Consider the following 24,234-nt stretch of genomic DNA (forward strand, 5'->3'; position numbering starts at 1 on the left):
CCAGGAAGGGGAGAGCTTGCATCCCTCCCCTGCGGCACACAGCTGCATTTGTAAGACACTGTACCTCAGCTGTTCTTCATTTTGGCTGCACACTGGGCTCCCTGAGGATGTTCTTAAAAATTACAGTGGAGAGAGATGGGTACAGCCACTGTGGAAAGCAGTATGGAGATTCCTCAAAAATTTAAAAATGAAACTGCCTTATGACCCAGCTATTCCACTTCTGGGAATATATCTGAAGAAACTTGAAACAGTTATTCAAAAATATATGTACCCCTATGTTCGTTGCAGCATTATTTATAACTAGAGGCCCAGGGCACAAATTCGTGCATGGGTGGGGTCCAGCCGGCCCGCCCCTAGTTGGGTGGGGGCCAGCCAGCCAGGCCAACGGGTGGCGGGGGGGTGGTGTGTGAAGAAGGCAGGAGGTTAGCTAGCTGGGCCCAACCCCAATAGGGGTTGGGGGGAGGGGCCCTGGGAACTTGGTGGGCCGGCCCTGCCCCCTGGTGGAACTCCAGTCAAAGTCATAGTTAAGAAGACTATTTGCATATTACCCTTTTATTATATAGGATAGCCAAAATTTGAAAGCAGCCCATGAGCCCATCATTAGATGAGAGATTAAAAAGTTGTGGTACTTGCCCTACTTGGTTTGGCTCAGTGGATAGAGCATTGGCCTGCGGAATGAAGGGTCTCAGGTTCAATTATGGTCAAGGGCATGTGCCCAGGTTGCAGGCTCCATCCCCACTAGGGGGCATGCAAGAGGCAGCCAATCAATGATTCTCATCATTGATGTTTCTGTCTCCCTCTCCCTTCCTCTCTGAAATCAATAAAAATGTATTAATAAATAAATAAGTAGCTCTTTTAAAAAATAGCTGTTGTACATACACAATGGAAAACTGCTCTGTTTTGAAAGAAAAAAAAGTGAGAAAGAAATCTTATCTTTTGTGAGAGCAAAGATGGACCTGGAGAGTATTATGTTATGTGAAATAAGCCAGTCAGAGAAAGACAAATACCATATGCTTTCACTTATATGTGGAATCTAATGAGCAAAAGAAACTAATGAACAAAATAGAAACAGACTCATAGATACAGAGAACAGACTGACAGCTGTCAGAAGGGAGGGGGAGGAAGAGGTGGTGGTAAAAAACGGGAAAGGATTAAGGAAAAAAGACACATCTCTTAGACAATTGTATGGTGATTACCAGAGGGGAGAGGGTAGGGGGAAGTAGGAGAAGGAAAAGGAAGGATAAATGGTGATGGAATGAGACTTGACTTGTGGTGATAAACACACAATACAGTATACAGATTATTATAGAATTGTATCCCTGAAACCTATATAATTTTGTTAACCAATGTCAACCCCATTAAATTCAACTTTCAAAAAAGAAAAGAAAATCGCAGCGGGCAAACCAGACTGTAAATACTTTTGAATCAGAATTGCTTCTAATAAGACTCAGGCACCAAACTTTCAAAATCCCCCAGATGATGCAAATACTGAGCTGAGATGGAGAACCACTGCTTTCCCTGAACCCAGAAAAACGTTTATTAAGACTAGAACATTGACACTGATATTCACAGTCAGTCGGCTTAGAAAGAAACTTCCTAATGAAGGTGATTATGGACATCTCTGACCAGCCACAGCCTTCCTGCTCAGTGTGGTCGGCACAGGTTTTCCTGATGCTAAAATACCTTTAAAATTAACATCAAGCCTGTTTAGGAACATTGTTACTACAAGAAAAATTGATTTAAGTCAACGGGAGTTGGTTAGGCCTGTGTTTCTAAGAGATTTCCTCTTTTTACTCTGTGGGGGCCAAACAGTTTTTGTCTTAGTAGCGAAAAGAGGGAAGTTCCAGGCCTTCGTGCTAAAATTGCATGGGACAATAAACAATATTAGATTTTATCCCTGGCTGGTGTGCCTAAGTGGTTAGTGCATCAGCCTGCGCACTGAAGGGTTGCTGGTTCAACTTCCAGTCAAGGGCACATACCTTGGTTGCAGTTTCATTCCCTGGTCCTGGACAGGGCACGTGTGGAAGGCAACCAATCAATGTTTCTCCCTCCCTTCCTACCCTCCCTCTCTTCCTCTCTCTCTAAAAATCAATGAAAAAAATATCCTTGGGTGAGGATGAAGAAGATAAATATATTTCATGTTGTTTGAGGAAAATTCATAAATAGACACAAGGTGAAAAGACTCAAGTGTCCCTCAAAGAATAAATGGATAAATAAAATGCACAGTCCACAGAATACTATTCAGCCATAAAAAGGAATGAAAGTGTGACACGTGCTATAACATAGATGGACCTTGAAAACATTATGCATATGGCCAGTGTGGCTCAGTTGGTTGAGCGCTGCCCCATGCACCGAAAGTTCATTGGTACAATTTCCAGTCAGGGCACATGCCCAGGTTTCAGGCTCAGTCCCCAGTAGGGGGCATGCAGGAGGCAGTGGATCATTGTTTCTCTCTCACATTGATATTACTCCCTCTCCCTTTCTCTAAAATCAATAAAACCATATTTGGGGAAAAAATATGCACATAAAATTAACCGGATACAAAAAGACAAATATTGTATGTTTACATTTATGCAAAGTACTTAGGAGAGGCAAATTCATAGAGACAGGAAGTAGAACAGAGGTTACCAGAGGTTGGGGGGGGGGGAGAGAAAATGGGCTAAGGGTATTGAGTTGATGTTTGATACAATAACATTTTGGGTGATGATGGTTGCACAACATTCTAAATGTACTTATATATTTAAATTTTATTTATTGATTTTTTAGCAAGGAGAGAGAAAAATATATATCTCTCTACTTATTTATGCATTAATTAGTTGATTCCTTAAAACTTTTTCTTTATTGATTTCAGAGAGAGTAATGGAGAGGGAGAGAGAGAAACATCAGTGATGAGAGAGAATCACTGCTCGGCCACTTCCCTCATTCCCCACTCTTAATTGGGCCCCAACCCAGGCACGTGGCCCAACTGGGAATTGAAGTTCTCAAAATCTTGCAGAAAACTTACCTGTCACCGAGATCGTGAGCTCATCACTGGGCTCTGAGGCCCGGAAAGGAGCCCTCGGTTGGTAGTACACACAGCTGTAGGCCCCAGTGTCACTGCCTGTCACACTTGGCAGGGAGAAGTCTGTCTCCATTCCTACTGCACTCCGGAGCTGTATGGGTGTTGAAGTTCCTTTCTTCAGTAGAGCAAACGTGTGAGGTTCTGTCACATGCCTGGGCTTCTCGCACTGCAGAATCACGTTTTCTCCTGCAGTCACCTTGCGCCCTGGGTGGGCGTGGAGGGAAGGTTTAGGGAAATTCCTGTAAGAGAAGGAAGCTCAGAAGTCATGGGCAGAAGCCTTGGGTCCCCGCTCAGGCTTGTTGTCCTGGCAGGTTCCCAGGGAACATGGGAAGTGACAGACACCTGAGCTCACCCTCTTTCTGCTCTGACTCCAGGAAGGAGATGTCTCTCCTACAAGCCCTGGATGAGGGCAGGTCCCCAGCTCTGTTCCTGTCCTTCTCCATCTCACCTTCCCATCTACACGAGGTGAGACCCCTGCTCTACTCTCATTCTCTGGGTCCCCCCTCATCCCTGTCCTAGGGAGATGGTGTATCATTCTGAGCACCCCGTCCTCACCTGTCACCAGTAGTAGAAGGACATCACTGGGCGGTGACCTTATGGTGGGGCTCCCTTTTCTGTAGTATTCACAGGTGTACTCTCCAGCGTCACTGGTTTTTACACCACTGAGGTGAAATTCCACCAGGTCCCCTGGGGAATCAGGAGATGGTGTAGACTTCATGACATTTCTTTCCCCTTTGAGAGCAAACTTGAGGCCCCTGAAGTTGACCTCCTGGGCAGTAGTGGAGCATCGCACTGTCACATTACTATTGGCAGGAACTATTGAGCTGGGCCAGGCATGGATGGAGGGTCTGGGAAATGACTCTGGAAGGAAGCAGAGTCCAGGGCTGGATTTGATTTGCTCACCTGCTGGAAGCCCATTTAAAGAAGGGAAAGGGAAAAGTGGGGGCTTTGAGGGTGAAGGATCAAAGAAGGTTTAAGTTTAGAAACACTCACCATCTCTTCTTATGTCTCTTTGGCCAACACACAGTCCTGCAAAGTAATCATCCAGGAGACATAAGCACCTGCCTGGAACTCACATCATCATTCTGCCCTGATCCCTGAGGGACAATCTCAAGGGCTCGTGATGGAGTTGAAGCTCTGGCAGCCATGCATTTGGGATTTTCTACACTGGGCTCTGCTCTGCTCCAAGGTCCTCCATCAGACCTCCCAGAGGTTCTCCAAGCTGCCCTCACTTCCCAGGGCTCCAAGATCTTTCCTGGTTCCACAAAATTCCACAAACCCGCTTGTTCTCATCTTCTGTCCTGAACCACTTTTCATCTTACCATTTCTTTTAGGGACTGTGTTATGTTTTCTAGATCTCTCAGTCTTGTGTGGGAGGCAGTAATCATGAGAAAGATCAGGGAAGCTTGGTGATGTCCACTCTTGATGTTACCTGAGGCCCCAGATAAGTCTGGGTCTTCTGACAGTTTCATCTGTGATAGAAGAACCCCCATAGTAAAGTCTACTAGGGGCCTCGGATGACATAAATTAAGTCATAACATTTTCTTGCAGTTTTTAAAAAATATGTTTTTATTGATTTCAGAGAGGAAGGAAGAGGGAGAGAGAGAGAGAAACATCAATGAGGAGAATCATTGATTGGCTGCATCCTGCACATCCTTTACTGGGGATCGAGCCCGCAACCCAGGCATGTGCACTGGCTGAGAATCGAACCTGGTATTTCTTCATCCATGGGATGATGCTCAATCCACTAAGCCATCACAGCTGGGCTACTTGAAAGATTTTTTTTTTTTTTTGCTTGTCAAATGATCTTTAATTGAAACATTTTCCTTTGTAGTTCTTAACTAGCTGGACATTCCACTGCACCACTGTTGATATCATCTATGATGTCAAGAGGGTGGCGGCCATCAACATTGCACCCCACAGACTGGGCAGTCCCCAAGATCTCTTTAATGGTTCCAGAGAGTTCTCTAGCTAAAGATCGGTGCCACATCTGTCGGGCAATGCTGACAATCTCATCAGAAGAGATAGTTCCACTGCGCCTCATGTTTTTTTGCTTCTTTCTGTCTCTTGGTGGTTCTTTGAGGGCTTTGATGATTAGGGCAGAGGCAGAAGGCACTCCCTCCATCTGGGCCTGTCTGTTCTGGATGGTCAGTTTCACTGTAATCCTCAGACCCTTCTAATCACCGGTTGCTTTGGTGATGTCATCACCAACCTTTTTTGGAGACTGGCACAGGGGGGCGATCTTGGGGGCCAGGGCAGACATGGCACCTACTTCCCCACCGGTGCACCTCAGATATACGACTTTGATTTCGCTGGGGTCGAACTTTGGCAGCATGGTGAAGGCAGCTGGTGTCGGATGAACCCGGATTCGGGACAACCGAAGGAAGTTACACCTGAGCCTTCTTAGTGCTGAAAGCTCAAGAGACTTCATAGAAGACTATGTACTTCATACCATGGGGGACACAAGATGTCACTGTCTGTGACCAACTGGAAGGCTGTTCACCACATTATTCCCAATGTTCACAGGTCCTGGCCCATAGTAGGACCTCTGTGAAAGCACATTGATTGATGAGATGCCGCAGGTTAAGAATGATTGAGAGATCTTACCAGGAGGTAGAAAGTTGGCAACCTTACAGTCTATTCCTGTCTTCCATCAGCTTCACTCCATCCCAACCTCACACCATAGAGACCCATATTCATTTGGTGGGGCAAGGAATTGGCTGAGAGGCAGAGAAGCCCTATGGTAGGATAGTGATAGTTGTGACAACCTTAGCCGCCTTTTTTTAAAAAAATATATTTCATTGATTTTTTACAGAAAAGAAGGGAGAGGGACAGAGAGTCAGAAACATCGATGAGAGAGAGATCGATCAGCTGCCTCCTGCGCCCCCCCACCACCACCAGGGATGTGCCCGCAACCAAGGAACATGCCCTTGACCGGAACCAAACCCGAGGCCCTTGAGTCCGCAGGCTGACGCTCTATCCACTGAGCCAAACCGGTTCGGCAACCTTAGCCTTCTTTAAAAGTTTCTGACCCTATCTTTGTCATTGTGTGTTTCATTCCAGAATATCTAAATAGGACAAAGTTTACTGCTTAGTGTCCTAAAACAAGCCTTGAAAAATCCAAATGGATATTCCATAAAAGAGAAAGCATACCTTCTTTCCTGTCTCCCATTCATCTGTGTTTGTAGCATAATTCACTCAGTGGTTCTTAACTTTGCCTGCAAACACATTGGGCTCCCCTGGTGGCTAGTAAAAGTCCAGGGTCAGACCGAAGCACAGTAGAATAAGTCAAAAAGTTTTCAAATGGGGCTCAGACATCTGTACTATTTAACATCTGTTCCTTGAGTGATAAAAGTGTGTAGCCAAGAAGGGGAACCACTGCTATAACTGAACCAGGGCAAACATTGCTCAAGGCATGTGAAACATATTCAGTATAACTGGTGACCAAAACCAAGCCAGGAACCACACACTGTTCCTGTGCAAAGAAACCCGGTTTTCCTGTCACAGAGAGACACCCTGAGATGCACCCCAGCTCCACACCAAGGGACGTTAATAAAGAGCGTTATTGAGATACAGTTCACACACCATATAATCTCCATTTACAGTGCATGTTTCAGTGGCTTTCCTGTATTCCCCGATGTGTGCAAACATCACATCAACTTTAAAACATGTTCAGGGCCTCATGATGACATCCCAGGCCCACAGGCCATCACTCCCCTATTCTCCTGCCTCCCCCAAACCCTGCCCCAAACAACCACTAATGCACCTTCTGTCTCCATAGATTTCTGGATGAAAATCACACTGTGTGATCTTTGTGATTCGCTTTTCACTTAGCAGGGTGACCCAGGCTCCTGTCGTGCCCTTAGAATTCCCCCAGCCCAGCATCTGTTCACTCAGCCCAAGGACATTGCGGTTCTGAAGACCCCATACCTGTTTCCCTTTACATTTTGTGAAAACCGAGAGAAACAGTAAAGCTTAGGAGGAAGACAGGCCTGGACTTGCATACTGAGTTTTGTGCTCACTCTCTGCAGGACACCCCCCCCCTCTGTCTCCGGGTCCTCACTTACCACTGTGGACAGTTCCCATCACACAGGACTGTTTGAAAGGATCTGAGAGGTGTTTCCCGCAGTGTGGAATGCGGAGCACAGGCGCTCTGTGGGATGCTGTCAGCTGAGCCAGTGACAGTATTCCATAGCCCTGGTCACGGCATCACACACTTGGCTCCCTTTCAGATCACACTAAGCCCTTTTTTGTTGTTAATTCTCACCTGAGGATATTTTTTCCATTGCTTTTCAGAGACAGTGGGAGGGAGGGAGAGAGTGAGACAGAAACATCTATGTGAGAGGCACATCGACTGGTTGCCTCCCACATGCACCCCAACTGGAGGGCTGGAAGCTAACCCAGGTACCTGCCTTTGACAGGACCGAACTGCAACTCTTTGGTGCTCAAGCCAATGCTATAACCCAGAGGTCCTCAAACTTTTTAAACAGGGGGCCAGTTCACTGTCCCTCAGACATTCCACACATGCACACTGCGGGCCCAGGACGAGTCGGCTGCTAAGCAGGACAGGCAGCGGTGGCAAAAACACCCGGCGGGCCGGATAGATGTTTTCGGCGGGCCGCATGTGGCCCGCGTGGCCGCAGTTTGAGGACCCCTGCTCTAACCACTGATCCAAAACCCACCAGGGCTAAGCCCCTTTGTTCAAATCAAGGAGAAAAGGTTAGTGTATGGTATCACACCTCTGTCACCGACTGAAAAAGAGAGTGTTCCTCCATGGGCTCAAACTTGACAATGAACAGCAAAGACTAGAATTCTTAACATTTTCCACCTCTCCATTGTATTGTTTTTTATAGTTACCTTTTTTGGTTGGGGGGGTAAGTGACTACATTATTAGTTACAGTCTTGCTACATTATTTCAAATAAATACATTGATTTGATTTGATGAAAAAGTTGACTCTGGGCCAATAAATTATTAATTACACGAAGGTGGTGTAGGCATAGAGCACCATCATGACTGTGGAATACACATATTCCCATACTGAGAAACACTTGATACATAAGTGGCCATAAAGCCTGCAGCATAGGTCCTGACATATGTGAAGCAATCAATGAATAGAAGGCAGTGTTATTTCTGTTGTACTCTTCCCATCTTTCAGTCAATCCACCAGTGTCTCGAATCCCAATATATCAATCCTAAGAAACTTACCAAATAAGAGGAGAGAAAGGAATTCAGCCACCATACTGAGCCTGCCGCTGGATTAAAGGACCCGTTCTCAGTTTAAAACCACAGGAGGAAGGACAGCTTGATGTGGTTGGTGACACCTTTGTTCCAGCCCATTTCTTCATTCCCTTCACCTAACCCACAGGTTTGATGTCGCAAGCACTCTCATTTTTTTAAAATTGTTAATCCTCACCCAAGATTATTTTTCCATTGATTTTTAGAATGAGAGGGTGTGGGAGGGGGAAGAGAGAGAGAGGAGAGAAAGAAACATCAATGTGAGAGAGAGACATTGATTAGTTGCCTCCCCCAAAGGCCCTGAGGGGGCCATGGATCCAACAGGCAATCCAGGTACCTTCCCTTGACCAGGAATCAAACCCTGACCCTTCGTTGTGTGGGCTGATGCTCTAACTTCTAAAATGAAACCACATTATTGAAATGAAACCAGGCATTGTCACATGGAACATTCTGAAAATGACAATATGTTGGAGATAGAGAAGAAATCATTGGTTGCCAGGGTTGAAGAATGGTGTTAAGATGAGAGATGGGTGTGATTGTAAAGAGAGAGCATGAGGGACATCTTCATGGTGATGGACTAGATCAGTATTGGACTGTGTTGGTGGCCACATGAATCTGAACATAAGATAAAAAAAGAGAGAACTATGCACACACATGTATTCATGTCAACTTCTTCCTTTTGATATTGTAATGGACGAGTAATGGAACCATTAGAGGAACCAAGTGAAGAAATCTGTGCTATTTTTGTAACTTCCTGTGAATCTACAATTATTTCCAAATAAACACGTTAAAAGTGAGATATGTGTGAAGAGGAAAAACACAACCTAAATAAACACCCTCAGTCACCCATTGGGGAGTGGGAGCATCGCTAAAGCTGTTCCAGGTGAGGCCATGGTGGAGACTGAGCAGGAGGTGTTTGTAGACTGAGCAACCGCTGTCTCTCCGATGGACCCCACCCGTCCTGTCTGTAAATCCAGACTTCTGTTTATTTTGTGGAACTTGACCAGATAGCAGCCAGAGGGTTTATTCTCAGCACGAGGCATGCGTTTTAGTAATTGAGTGGGAGAAACACAAAACTTCCCCTGATGCCTGAGGTTACCTAGAGCCCCACAGTGAGAAGTTCAGCAACAGGTACACAGCTCAGGTCATCCCCAGCACCCTGAGAAGTGCAGTGGGAAGAACTCCTCCCCCCCCCCCCCCCCGCCACACACACACCTCATCATACACATAGTGCAGCAGCCAGGAGAAGAGGGACTCAGCTGTAATGAGGGTGAGAGAGGAGCTGACTCCTCCATGATCTGATGGGCCCACCACAGTGAAGGGAGCAGGGGAAGCAAATAACTTCCGTCTCAGAGAATCACTTTTATTATCATCAGAATGTGATTTTCATAGCCTATCTCCGGAGTCATGAGAGGAGATAATAGTTCTAAAATAAGAATGAGCATTTATGAAAAAGAACAAGATATCAAACAAGAAACAACAGATCCTGAAAATGAAAATATACCCGATGACATTTTACATCTGCACCGGGAATACTGGGGACAACTCAAGAGCAAATTGATTCTATAATATAGACTGGAATTCTCCCAAATTAGGTAAAATTATGAGAATATATGAAATAAAATTTAAAAGACATGATAAATACAGTAGTTTCAACGTTTGACCAACTGCTGGTCAGAGCAGAAGATAGAGTGGAAGGGAAGCATTAATAAATACTATATAGGAACCCATCTTTCCCCCAGTTTTCAAGGAAGAACAGTTCCTACACGTGAACTACTTGCTACCCGGTCACATGCTGAAGTTTTAAGTATTTGTCAAGTCCTCCAAAATGTGTTAGGTGAGTCCGCTCAGTCCTGCCATAGGGCCCCGGTGAAGCGCACAGGAAGAAGGAAGCCAGCGGTCTTGTCCTGGGCTGGCTGGGAATGTAGGTTTCACAGCTATAAAAACTCAGCAGGTCCTGCTGGACCAGGTACTCATCATCTCCCCCTCCCAACTCAGGGGGACCTGGGGGACCTGTGGGTACAGGAGGTGGGACCTGGGATCCAGGGAGGAACCAGAAGGAAGAATATGGATCCTCACAGCCTCCAAAACAGGTTCTCAGCCAGGAAGAACCACCCCTCTCCCCAGCCTCTCCATAAAGGGAGGTTTCAGTAGGAATTGTGGATAGTACCTGCTGCTCTGCTTCTTCCACAATGATTGGCACTTTAATTGCTGTTTGAAAGGAAAGGAAAAGAGATACTAAATATCCTTACAATGAACAGAATGGTCAAACCCGATGAGGAAAATTCCACCTGCGCCATAATGCGAAACAAATCGCAGTGGGTGGGTTTGGAGGGGACCCTCGTATCACTCCAACAGCCCATGACAGAGAGAAGTGCTCAGTGTTTTACCTGGACCCACTTGGAGACCTCCTCTGGCTCCACCAGGCTTCCACCAGGAAAGCCACCATAAGAACCGTAATTAGGGCAGACAGTCCCAGTCGGATGAGGTTACCCGTGGTGTAATCTGTTGATGTGGCACCAGGGGCATCTGAAAGGGAGAAGAGGATCCCCACTGATGTCCCTGCTTCTCAATGGTTCTAGCAGAGGTGACCTTCACGGGCCCCCATGTGTGTCCTGGGCAGTGCTCAGCTGTACTGCATTATAGTTCTAATCACTGGGAACCAAATGGGGAGTGTTAGGAGAGCTGGAGTAGTGCGTCATCTTTTTATATTTTCTCTGCCTTCCCTCTCATTTCCACTTCCCTGCATTTCCTTTTCCCCTCCTCTCTCCTTTTGTTAGGAATTTGTGTGCAAGCAGCACAGAGAATCAGAGTTGCCTGTCAGCACTGAAATTCAACAGCTGCATCAGCACCAGTCCTCACAGCACAAAACTTACACCAGCAGTGAGCTCAGTGAACTTAGTAACTAAGCATCATGATGTCATGTGTTTAGCTGCAGTCACGAGTGGCTCAATCTTGTCATTGGTCCTCCTTCCTGTAGAGAAGTCTGCATTTATATCCCCCATCGCACTCATCCCAACTCAGGCAAAGGTGATCTCTAAACCCATCACCGACAATGTTCCCTGAAGGCAGAATCCATGGGGCGAAATGGGTAACGACCCTGCTTCCCAGGAATCAGGGAGCTCTGGGCACCTCTCAGGGCTGGCCATACAGACCTCGATCTAATTATAAGACATTCACCGACCACTTTAGAGGATTCAGCAGCAGAAAATGCAGCATACAGAGCTAGCACACAGTGTGCCATAGCAGGAAACAAGGTAACCACAGATAATTTTGCCATAAGTATCAGGAGATTTTTAAAAAAACAACACATTGCATCCGTCACCATCCAGCAGGAGGCTGTGGAATGCCACATTCTGAGAACAAAAGAGAGTCTTGGTAATACTCTCGCTAAAACCAACCAAAATGTTAAGAGATGTAGAGAGCGGTAGGAGGAATGGTGGTGATGCAGGACTGATAAAGTTGAAGAACAGCATGAGAAATTAAGAATTCAGAACAAAGAAGGGCAAAGGAGTGGAAATTAGGAGGTGAGAAGCAGAAGATGGCAGATCTTATGGGCTATTTATATATTTTTATAAGTTCTCTTTTAAAAACATTTTTATTTCAGAGAAAGAGAGAGAGGGAGAGAGACAGAAACATCAGTGGTGAGAGAGAATCATTGATTGGCTGCCTCCTATACACCTCCCACTGGGAATTGAGCTCACAGCCTTGGGCTTGTGCCCCTAACTGGAATTGAACCCGGGACCCTTCAATTGCAGGTCAACGCTCTATCCAGTGAGCCAAATCAGCTTAAAAGAGAAAAAAAGTTCTCTTTTTTAAAAACATATTTTTTATTGATTTCAGTGTGGAAGAGAGAGGGAAAGAGAGGTAGCAACATCAATGATGAGAGAGAATCATCACTCAGCCAACTCCTGCACACCCCCAATGGGGATTGAGCCCACAACTTAGGCATTTGGCCGGACTGGGAATTGAAGTTCACAAAATCTTGCAGAAACCTTACCTGTCACCAAGATGGTGAGCTCATCACTGGGCCTTGAGGCCCAGAAAGGAGCCCCTGTTTGGTAGTACACACAGCTGTAGGCCCCAGTGTCACTGCCTGTCACACTTGGCAGGGAGAAGTCTGTCTGAATTCCTACTGCACTCTGGAGCTGTATGGGTGTTGAGGTTCCTTTCTTCAGTAAAGCAAACGTGTGAGGTTCTGTCACAGGCCTGGGCAGCTGGCACTGCAGAATCACGTTTTCTCCTGCAGTCACCTTACGCCCTGGGCGGGCGTGGAGGGAAGGTTTAGGTAATTCTCCTGTAAGAGAAGGAAGCTCAGAAGTCATGGGCAGAAGCCTTGGGTCCCCGCTCAGGCTTGTTGTCCTGGCAGGTTCCCAGGGAACGTGGGAAGTGACAGACACCTGGCCTCACCCTCTTTCTCCTCTGACTCCAGGAAGGAGATGTCCCTCCTACAAGCCCTGGATGAGGGCAGGGTCCCCAGCTCTGTTCCTGTCCTTCTCCATCTCACCTCCCCATCTACTAGGTCCGTGGTCGGCAAACTGCGGCTCGCGAGCCACATGCGGCTCTTTGGCCCCTTGAGTGTGGCTCTTCCACAGAATACCACGTGCGGGCGCGCACGTACAGTGCAATTGAAACTTTGTGGTCCATGCGCAGAAGTCGGTTTTCGGCCTGGGCGAGTCTGTTTTGAAGAAGTGGTGTTGATATTTGGCTCTGTTGACTAATGAGTTTGCCGACCACTGTACTAGATGTACCGGTTAATAATGGCAGATTTTGTAATCAAAGAAAACACAATAATTTCAAGAGAAACATCAAAAGTCCTTTATTCAAAGTAATGTCCATCACTAGTTACACATTTCCCCCATCTTTCAGGTAATTTGTGGATACCGTCCCAATAGAACTTTTCTTGTTTTGAGGCAAACCATTCAGAGACCCAATTTTCCATTTCTTCATACCTTTAGAAGTGCTGCTCAGAAAGTGCTGTGCCATCGATCAAAATAAGTGATAATCTGAAGGAGCAAGGTCTGGTGAATACAGCGGGTGGGTTAATACTTCCCAGGCAAGATCTTTTAACGTGTCTTTACCGGTTTTTCAAGTGTGTGATCGTGCGTTATCATGAAGCAAAAAAGGTGTGCCATGTCTTCTGGCACATTCTGGTCTTTCGAGTTCAAAGCATGGTCAAATTGATTATTTGTGTCGGTAGTGATCAGTATTAACGGTTTCACCTGGTTTTAGAAGCTCATGATACACTACGCCTTCCCTGATCCCACCAAACGCAGAGCACTGTCTTCTTTCCGAAGCAATTTGGCCTTACAGTAGATGTTGATGGTTGACCTGGGTCAACCCATGATTTTGTGCGTTTGGGATTCTCACAATAAATCCACTTTTCATCGCCAGTCACAATTCAATGCAAAAAAGACTTTCTTTCATGCTGTTGAAGCAACATTTTACTGATGACTTTTTGGTTTTCCATTTGTCTTTCTTCAGTTGATGTGGCACCCATTTTCCTTCCTTTAAAATCTTTCCCATTGCTTATAAACAATCAGAAATTGTTTGCTGAGCAACGTTTAATTCTTCTGCAAGTTGTTTTTAGCTTGACACACATCTTCATCCAATAATGCTTGTAATTGTTGGTCTTCAAACTTTTTCGGTTGACCTGGACGTTCTTTGTCTTTCACATTGAAATCATCACCTTTAAAGCGTTTAGACCAGCGTTCACAAGTATCTTGAGATGGAGCATGTTCACCATAAGCTTCCTGAAGTATACGATAACTTTTTCTTCAAAATAAAGTAATGAATTAAAACTTCCCCAAATGCTCTTTTTTTGGCACGAAATTCAACATTTTTAAGCATAAAAATATCTATGATGTTAACACCTTCAGAAAACTTCACATGAAGTTTTGAAGCTTGTTGTCAATACAACAAAATAGCATACATATCAAATCACATATATATCAACATATGTGTAACTCCATCTATTGAAGAAATCTGCATTATTAACTGGTACACCTAGTACACTGGAGGTGAGACCCTGCTCCTCTCTCATTCTCTGGACCCCTCCTCATCCCAGTCCTAGGGAGATGGTGTGTCATTCTGAGCACCCGTCCCCACCTGTCACCAGCAGTAGAAGGACATCACTGGGCAGTGACCTTATGGTGGGGCTCCCTGTCCTGTAATATTCGCAGGTGTGCTCTCCAGCGCTCCTGGTGTGTAGGTGAGGGAGGTGAAATTCCGCCAGGCCCTCTGGGGAATCAGGAGATGGCGAGGACTCCAAAGGAGCATTGTTCTTTTTTTTCTTTAATTTTATTTTCTTGTTTAAAGTATTACAAATAGTAGTACATATGTCTCCTTTTTATTCCCCATTGACCTTCTCCCGGCCTCCCCTACCCCCCGGCACATGCCCTTCCCCCACCCCCCCAGTGTCTTGTGTCCATTGGTTGTGCTTATATGCGTGCATATAAGTCCTTTGATTGATCTCTTACCGCCCCCCCCCCCAACACTCTCCAGCTTTCCTGCTGTACTTTGACAGTCTGTGTAATGCTTCTCTGCCTCTGTATCTATTTTTGTTCATTAGGTTATAATGTTCTTTATGATCCATGAATGAGTGAGCAAACTTGACTTCCCAGTCAGGAGTGGAGCATCGCAGTGTCACATGACTATTGGCAGGAAGCACCGAGGTGGGCCAGGCACGGATGGAGGGCCTGGGAAGTGACCCTGGAAGGAAGCCGAGTCCAGAGCTGGACTTGGTTTACTCACCTGCTCTTCTGAAGAAAGAGAAGGGATGAGGGGAATTTGGAGTGAAGGAGAAGGAAGGCTTTCCTTTAGAAACACTCACCGTCTCTTCTTAGGTCTTGGCCAGCACACAGCCCTGCAAAGGAATCATCCATGAGACAGAAGCTCCTGCATTGAGCCCTCGTCATCTTCTGGTGAGCCTGCATCTTTTTAAAAAAATATATTTTAAATATATAAGCCGGGGTGCTTGTAATTTTTAGGAGTTTATGGAAGATTATGTACTTCATCCCAGGGGGGACACAAGACATCACTGTGAGCCGCTGTAAGGCAAGGACTCGGTGCTGTTCACCACATTATCCCCTGTGTTCCACAGCTCCTGGCACATAGTAGGGCCCAACAAATGCACATGGACTGCTGATGAGATGCCGCAGTTTAAAGACGTTATAGATCTTACAAGGGTGTGAAAAGATGCAGGCTTGGCTCAATGGTAGAGCATCAACCTGTGAACCAAGAGGTCACAGTTCAATTCCCGGTCAGGGCACATGCTCAGGTTGCAGGCTGGATCCTCATTGGGGGTGTGCAGGAGGTAGCCAATCAACGATTCACCATTGATGTTTCTATCTCTACCTCTCCCTTCCTCTCTGAAATAAATAAAAATATATTTTAAAAAGTGAATAAAAGAGAACAGAATCTTACCTTCTGTGACAGCAAGGATGGACCTGGAGAATATTATGCTAAGAGAAATAAGCCAGTCAGAGAAAGACAAATACCATATGATTTCACTTATATGTGGAATCTAATGAACAAAAGAAACGAATGAACAAAATAGAAACAGGCTCATAGATACAGAGGACAGACTGACAGCTGTCAGAAGGGAGGGGGATAAAAAAGGTGAAAGGGTTAAGGAAAAACAAAAAAGCACACCTCATAGACAAGCAATAGTGTGGTGATTACCAGAGGGAAGGGGGTGGGAGGCAGCAGGACAAGGTAGAGGGAGGATGAATGATGAAAGAAGGAGTAAACTCACAATACTATATACAGATGATGTGTTGTAGAATTGTATCCCTGAACCCTATATAGTTTTGTCAACCAACGTCAATCCCATTAAATTCAATTTTTTTTTAAAAGGAAATCGCAGCAGGCAGACCAGACAGCAAAAGCATTGCATCAGAATTGCTTGGTAATAAGACTCAGGCACCAAACTTTCAAAATCCCCCAGATGATGCAGATACTGAGCTACGATGGAGAACCACTGTTTTAACTGAACCCAGAAAACCGTTTATTAAGACTAGAACATTGACACTGATATTCACAGTCAGTCGGCTTAGAAAGAAACTTCCTAATGAAGGTGATTATGGACATCTCTGACCAGCCACAGCCTTCCCTCTCAGTGTGGTCGGCACAGGTTTTCCTGATGCTAAAATACCTTTAAAATTAACATCAAGCCTGTTTAGGAACATTGTTATAAGAAAGATTGATTTAAGTCAACGGGTGTTGGTTAGGCCTGTGTTTCTAAGAGATTTCCTCTTTTTACCCTGTGGGGGCCAAACAGTTTTGTGTCTTAGTAGAGAAAAGGGGGAAGTTGCCAGGCCTTCGTGCTAAAATTGCATGGGACAATTTTAGCATGAGCAGTGGTTAGAGCTTCGGCCCAGGCACTGAAGGGTCCCTGGTTCAATTTTCAGTCAAGGGCACATACCTCGGTTGAAGGTTCAATCCCCAGTGTTGGTCAGGACATGTGTGGGAGGCAACCAGTCGATGTTTCTCTTTCTTCCTTCCTTCCTTCCCTTCCACTCTCTCTAAAAATCAATGGGAAAAATACCCTTGGGTGAGGATTAAATATATATACTAGAGGCCAGGTGCACAGGATTCGTGCGCTGGTGAGGGGTGTGGCCTGTGGGGATCGGCCTGTTGTGGGAGCGCCTCTCATCCTGGTCAGCCAAGTGGCTGTGGACCCGCCCTCTGAGTGGCTGGTCCCTGGTCCAGCATCTCCCGTGGAGCTGGAGCACTCACCTCTCCAGGGGACCCAATCAGGGCCAGGCCCAGGGACAACAACACTGAGAGGCGGCAGAGTAGGCCTCAGTCCCGCAGCAGCCACGAACCCACCTCCCAGTGTCCGGGGTCAGCTCTGTGAGCCCGGCTGCAGCGCTCCTGTGCCGCCTGCAGGCATCTGGAGGAGGCGGCAGGGAGTGAGGAGGTGACAATTGCAGCCCGGGTTCCTTCCTGTCAGCCCTGGGGTTTCGCAATGGGAGCAACTGCTCATTCCGGTCAGCCAAGCGGTGCTCCCACTGTGGTAGCACACTGACCACCAAGGGAGCAGCTCCTCTCCATTGAGCATCTGCCCCCTGGTGGTCAGTGCACGTCATAGTGACTGGTCAACTGGTCATTCTGGTCGTTCTGCCGTTCAGTCACTGGGCTTTTATTATATAGGATATATATATCCCTGAAACATATATATATTAATGTTTCTCTCTCAAGTTGATATTTCGCCCTCTCCTTTTCCCTTTCTCTCTCTCAGCCCTAGCTGGTTTGGCTCAGTGGATAGAGCATCAGCCTGCGAACTGAAGGGTCCCGGGTTCAATTCTAGCCAAGGGTACATACCCAGGTTGCGAGCTTGATCCCCAATGGAGGGTGTGAGGAGGCAGGTGATCAATGATTCTCTCTCATCATTGATGTTTCTATCTCTCTCTCCCTCTCCCTTCATCTCTAAAATCAATAAAGAAATATTTTTAAAAATAAAAATTAATAAAAACATATTTGAAAACATTATGCACATGAAATTAGCTAGACATAAAAAGACAAATATTGTATGATTACACTTACACAAAGTACTTAGGACAGGCAAATTCATAGAGACAAAAAGTAGAACAGAGGTTACCAGAGGTTGGGAAGAAAGAGAAAATGGGTTCTTGGATAATGGGTACAGAGTTGATGTTTGATACGATGAGAGTTTTGGGTGATGATGGTTATACAACATTCTGAATGTATTTATACATTTAAAATTTTATTTATTGATTGGTTTTTGACAGAGGGAGAAAGGTAGAGAGGAAAACATCTATCTGTTCTTCTACTTATTTATGCATTCATTGGTTGATTCTTTTTAAAAATATATTGTTACTGATTTCAGAGAGAAGAAAGGAGAGGGAGAGAGAAACATCAATGATGACAGAGAGTCATTGATAGGCCACCTCCTGCATGCCCCCACACCAGGCATTGAGCCTGTAATACGGGCACATGCCCTGACCAGGAATCGAATCCTGACCTCGTGGTTATTGGGTCAACACTCAACCACTGAGCGACACCAACCAGGCCCTTGGTTGATTCTTGTATGTGCCCTGACCAGGAATCAAACCCACTAACTTTGTGTTTCTGGACAACAACCAACCAATGAATGCATAAGTAAGTGGAACAATAGGTTGATGTTTCTCTCTCTCTCTTCTCTCTCAAAATCAATTGTAAAAATATCTGAATGTATTTAATGTCATTGAACTATACACCCACAAATAGTTAAAAGGATAAATATTATTTACATATATCTTACCACAGTTAAAAAAAAAAGGAGCATAATACAAGTGTTTAAGGTATTGAAAGAAATGTCTTTTTTACTGTCAGTGAATCCACAGAGCATGGGAGAAGGTAGAGTTGAGAGACACCTGTGAGCACCGGAACTCACTAGAAGCTACACTCGGGAGGCAGCATGACCCCGGCTCTGGCGTGAGAGCCTGTGCTGGGGTCCAACCCCAGCAGGTCCAGGGGTCCCCAAAGGTGTGGATGGAGTCGGCGAAGAAGGAATGACACGGTGCCAGAATTCAGTTGATCAGCATAGCGAGGTTCTCCCACCAGGTTCTGTAGCCAGGTTCTGTGTAGGTTCTTTAGCCAGGTTCTGTCACCAGGTTCTGTAGCAAGGTTCTCCTGCCAGGTTCTATCCAGGTTCTCCTGCCATGTTCTGTCTAGGTTCTCCAGCCAGGTTCTATAGCCAGGTTCTGTCCAGGATCTTTTGCCATGTTCTCTCCCTAGGTTCTCTCTCTAGGTTCTGTGTCTAGGTTCTTCAGCCAGGTTCTAGCCCAGATCTCTAGTCAGGTTCTGTTGCCATGTTTTCTTGCTATGATCTCTAGCCAGGATCTGATGTTTATTGTCTTGTTACATCTGTATTTATACCAGCCGATTTTAATCCTGTCAATTTCTATTGCAAAGGTTAGGGCGTTTCTTATCTCCATTCCAGGGAGTAAAGATTATGTAGCTTAACTACCCGCCTGGCACTTAATTAAGGGGTTGTATCCCCTCCCTAACCTCCGGGAAAAATCCTCACCTGGGGAAACAACCTTTCTCAGAGAGGTGACCTTGGTTAAAACACATAGCGCTAAGGGGAGCAAACATATTAAGAACAGTATGCTATATACGCCAGGTCCCTTGAAACATGCTGTGCAGATGTTTCTTTCCTGCAGCAACTGTGTCAAGCAGCAAGGATGTACCGGCTCCCGGCAAGCCTGGTCTCTGAGCGTCAAAGCCCTGGGAGCCTGGGCCTTTGTCCTTTTGCTCTGCCTTGCAAAGAGGAGGTGGAGCCCACGGCACTGATCTCTCCTTTCTAAGGGATTGTGCTGGGCCGGCAGGGAGGTGCTACTTCTGCTCTCTGCATAGCAGGTCAGAGACCAGCGGTAAAGACCAGCTTCCTGTCGTGACAGAAAGCAAAGTGGATGGCGAGAACTCAGACTTCCTGCAAGAGAGCTCAAGTCTCGGGGACTCGGAGAGCCTGTAGGCTGAATGAGCTGCCCAGAGAGAGCGGCAGTCCCCTCTGACTCTCGATGAAGGAAAATAAATTCTGGGCGTCATGGAACAACTCCTGAGGGAATTGTGGTTATGACTCAAGTCAGGATGTGCTCTCTCTTGACCCATGGAACATTCTGGAGCTTTTGAAGTGCTGGCCCCTTCTCCAGCAACCTCCTCCTGCCCTCCTCAAGACCCCCAGGGCCCAAGCACCTTAAGCTACCCTGTTCATGGTCTCCTGTGCCCTGCTAATCCGAATGAGGTTGACCGCTTTGTTGAGCTTGATAGATAGTGGTCAGTCATGTGATGTTTATCCAACACTCCAAGTCCCCAGAACATCCCATGTGATCTCACTTCTTTCTTCAGGATGTACCCAAGTAACAGCCAGGAGCCTGCTCAGAGGCCTCATTGCTTGGAGGGAGCATCAGGAGACTCACTATCACTCAAAGACAAAATGAGGAGAAAAGTGAACCTGCTCATTGAAGGGAGGAAGCTAATGAAGAGCCAAAAGTTGGAAAAGACCCAGGTGCCCATCAGCCAATGGATGGATAAACAAAACGTGGTCTATGCATAAATGGAATGTATAGACACAAAATGGAATATTACTCAGCCATGAAAAGGAAGGAGATTTTTCATCCGGGGAAGATTTCTGAAAGGAATTGCTAGTGGAATCAGCGCCTGACCAAGTAAACATTAAAAATACCATTTATCGAGCATGGACTGTGCGCCTCAGTATGTGTCACGCATGCTGGAGCCTCACTGTGAGGCTGACCCTGAAAGATGAGGAAACGCTTCAATATTGACATGTTTCCCAAGGCCCCCCCCCCCAGATGAGTGTGCAGGGGCTGAGTCTCCAGGCACGTGCTTCGTTCACTGCCTCCCGACCAGACAAGCCTCTGATGTAGGGGATGCTCTGGAGCAGCCCACGGGCTTGGGATCTGAAAATTGTGGCAACGGGAGAAAGCCAAGTGCAAAGGACCATGCCGGGGCAAGTTCTCCTCTCCTGATTTTTTTAAATTGATTTCAGAGAGGAAGGTAGAGGGAGAGAGAGAGAGAGAAATCAATGATGAGAGAGAACCATTGATTGGCCGCCTCCTGCATGCCCCCTACTGGGGATCGAGTCTGCAACCCAGGCATGTGCCCTTAACCGGAATCGAACCCACGACCCTTCAGTCCTCAGGCCGATGCTCTATCCACTGAACCACACCAGCTAGGGCCTCTCCTGATTTTTGTGGCTACCAAGCTCTGTTGGTTTCTGAAAATACTCATTTGAGTTACATCCTAGCTCCATAGCTGGGGGCATATGGTCTTTCTCATCTTTCCCTCCTCAGGCTTTTTCCAACCCCAAGTCCTGACAAACACTCCCAGGATGCGTCTATACCAAGGACCCTTGTGTCTGTGTTTCTTTTAAGGTAACACCGTGACTGGGAGGAAAGGTATGGGGAGCTAGGCAGTTCTGGTGGAAATTCCGCTTCCCTGCATCCCGTGTGTGCGTGCCAATTCAGTTTGCAAACTCCCACTGGATGCTCCACCTGTGGGAGTGGACCTAGTTCCCTCTCGCGGGTTTTTGTGTTGTTGTCGGGTCACAGTGGTGTTTCCCAAGTGTGGAACGCAGCCATCGCTGTCGTGTGCTACTTCCCGGGGAAGGGAGGAGGCTCAGGGCAGGCTCGATTTGATCAAATGTCACATGACTGACCACTGACCAGCGCCTTTGATTTTATCAACAGGAAAGTCTGTTCAAAGCTGGCCTCCGATGCCTCTCCTTCATGACTAACTGCCTTTATACCAAAGAAATAGCAGGTTTCAGGCTCAGAAGCTTGACAAGCAACAGGGTATAGTTGAAATATTGTTGCCTTGGCCAGTATTTCTCAATGGTTGGAACCTCCGCCTACACACCGAAGGACCGAGGGTTCAATTCCCAGTTCAAGGGCACGTACCTGGGATGCAGGTTTGATTCCCCAGCCCCTGTCGTGGGCACATGAAGGAGGCAGCCAATCTGTGTGTTTCTCTCACATCAGTGTTCCTCTCAGTCTCTCTCTCTCTCTCCCTCCTTTCCATTCTAAAAATCAATGGGAACAATATCCTTGGATGAGATGAACAAAAAATATGTATTGGCCCTAACCGGTTTGGTTCAGTGGATAGAGCGTCAGCCTGAGAACTGAAGGGTCCCCGGTTCCATTCAGGCCAAGGGCATGTACCTTGGTTGCGGGCACATCCCCAGTAGGGGGTGTGCAGGAGGCAGCTGATTGATGTTTCTCTCATCGATGTTTCTAACTCTCTATCCCTCTCCCTTCCTCTCTGTAAAAAATCAATAAAATATATTTTAAAAAAATATGTATTGTAACATTGTTTCCTTCTCGTTGTATTGACTTCATAGTTACCTTCTTTTTGACACCAGGTTTTTATTCGTGCTATCGATATAAAGTTTCTACCTTAAACACTTTTATTTAAGCAAAATATCTAAGTCGATAAGAAAACCATGAGACATTCAGCAAAAATCATAAAGTTGGAGCAAGACTCATTGTGATTTGGAAAACACAGGTTTAGGGGTAGTGTGTGTGTCTTGGCAAGATTTTTTTAAATATATGTTTATTGATTTCAGAGAGGAAGAGAGAGGGAGACAGAAACATCAATGATGAGAGAGAATCATTGGTCGGCTGTCTCCTGCACACCCCCTACTGGGTATCGAGCCTGCATGTGCCCTTGACAGGAATCGAACCTGGGACCCTTCAGTCTGCAGGTCAACGCTCTATCCATTGAGCCAAACCGGCTAGGGCTTGGCAAGATTTTTAATACATCACATGCATTCAGTAAACCACAGTTGATGTTATCATTTCTCTCTCCACCCCCAATTCAAACCTCTCACCAATTATATTATTCTCTAGGGCCCCATGCACCGCACCACCCCGCCCCTCCCTGCCCGGCCCCGCCCTGCTAGACTTACTGAGACAGAGGAGAGGAAGCAGTTTATGGATCATAGTGTCACGTCAGCCTGTCCTGGAGTCCTGCACCAGCGCCGTCCACAGAAGCTCGAAAAGCTGGGGTGGTCACAGTTCCCCCCTGACGGCGGAGTGTGGGCAATTATGACTTTTCTCTGACTTCTCACTTCCCTCCTCCACAGCCAGTTTCTGGAAGCGTATTGTGCCATCGATTGCAACATGTTCCTCCCAACTGACCTTCAAGAAGAACTTCCTCTGTCTCCGTCCGACTTCAGGCACCAAGCAGGCAACCCCCCAGATGCCTGAGACTGGAGCCTGCAGAGTTCTATGGAGGCGATGAAGGTACTTTGCTCAAAAATAATGGGAATCCTGGAAAAACATTCAGGTTGATAGACATTGTACACAGGCTCAGAACTAAGGGCTTGGGCCAGATAGTCCTCCAGGTTCAGTGGCTACAGAAGACTCTCAGAACCCCTGGCAATGCAGTGAGTCTGCGGGTAGTGCAGGAAAAGGATGCACACAACAGTGACATAGACCGCATAAGCGGGGGAGAGCCCTGGCCGGTGTGTGGCTCAGTTGGGCGTCATCCGTGCACTGAAAGGTTGCTGGCTCAATTCCCGGTCAGGGCACAGGCCCGGGTTCTGGGCTTGATTCCCCAGTAGGGGGCGAGCAGGAGGCAGCTGATTGATGTTTCACTCTCACATCAATGTTTCTCCCTCTACCTCTCCCTTCCTCTCTCTCTCAAAATCAGTGAAAAAGGGGAGGGGTTGATTGATGATGGACGGAGACTTGCCCTGGGGTGGTAAACACACAATACAACATACGGACGATGTGTTGCAGAATTGCATACTGAAGCCTTTATAATTTTATTTACCAATGTCGCCCCAATAAACTCAGTAAAAAATAAAATGAGGATCAGCATCCCAGGCAAAAGGATCCCCAGAGAGCAGGCATGAGGCCCAATTTTCTCCCCATTCCGAGGACTTTACAGATGGGCTTTCTCTCGCAGCAGAAACCATGACCTTATTCACAAAAACTCCTCAGAACCGGAGTCCAGAGTGAATCCTAGGCTGGGTTTCTCACTCTGACAGGCACGTTGGCATATGCTTGCTACATGCCCAGCCCCAGCCGGCAGAGCCCTCTGGGGTGTCCCCAGGACCCAGTGTGAAGCGTCACGTTCATGATTGCCAATAAGCAATGCTGACAAGCTGGCGCAGACCTCCCCAGAGCTCCTGGGACCTGCGGCTACGAAGCAGTGCTGATCACCGGCGTGTTTGGCTTCATGGCCAGGTGCCGACGTCACAGGCACATTGTTACACCAGCAGGATGGCTCGGGCCAGTTCCTGGTCACATCCGGCCTCACAGCACAGTCCTCCAAGACCCTCTGCACGTGGGGACTGCACCACAGTCTTCGGGCGGGGTTCGCACTGATTTTGTGAGACCACACTTAGCACTTAAAATCGTCTTTGAGCCCTAGCCTGTTTGTCTCAGTGGATAGAGTGTCAGCC

The 24,234-nt window shown here is 46.6% G+C and overlaps 1 protein-coding gene and 1 pseudogene across 1 annotated transcript; both read right to left on the reverse strand.

Moving 5' to 3' along the window:
- Positions 1–4,839: 4,839 nt before the first annotated feature.
- Positions 4,840–5,411, reverse strand: LOC102441103 (annotated as a pseudogene).
- Positions 5,412–10,465: 5,054 nt separating this feature from the next.
- LOC106695540 (T-cell-interacting, activating receptor on myeloid cells protein 1-like) lies at positions 10,466–22,831 on the reverse strand. Its single transcript, XM_023748605.1, has 5 exons — positions 22,732–22,831; positions 15,130–15,162; positions 12,298–12,594; positions 10,688–10,826; positions 10,466–10,508 (listed from the first exon to the last, which is right to left on the reverse strand). Exons 1-5 carry the CDS (start codon positions 22,763–22,765, stop codon positions 10,502–10,504), a joined length of 510 nt encoding a protein of 169 aa, XP_023604373.1. The 5' UTR covers positions 22,766–22,831; the 3' UTR covers positions 10,466–10,501.
- Positions 22,832–24,234: the final 1,403 nt, after the last annotated feature.

The sequence above is a fragment of the Myotis lucifugus genome, unplaced genomic scaffold, assembly GCF_000147115.1.
Source record: "Myotis lucifugus unplaced genomic scaffold, Myoluc2.0 scaffold_1575, whole genome shotgun sequence".
Classification (NCBI taxonomy): domain Eukaryota; kingdom Metazoa; phylum Chordata; class Mammalia; order Chiroptera; family Vespertilionidae; genus Myotis; species Myotis lucifugus.

Excerpts from the sequence above, each read along its gene's own strand:
- LOC106695540 (XM_023748605.1), bottom strand. The coding sequence starts at position 22,765 with ATGATCCATAAACTGCTTCCTCTCCTCTGTCTCA. Across the intron at positions 12,595-15,129 it reads CCAAGACCTAAGAAGAGACG|GAGAATTACCTAAACCTTCC; the intron begins GTGAGTGTTTCT and ends CTTCTCTTACAG. Across the intron at positions 10,827-12,297 it reads GCTCACCATCTTGGTGACAG|ATGCCCCTGGTGCCACATCA; the intron begins GTAAGGTTTCTG and ends TCTCCCTTTCAG.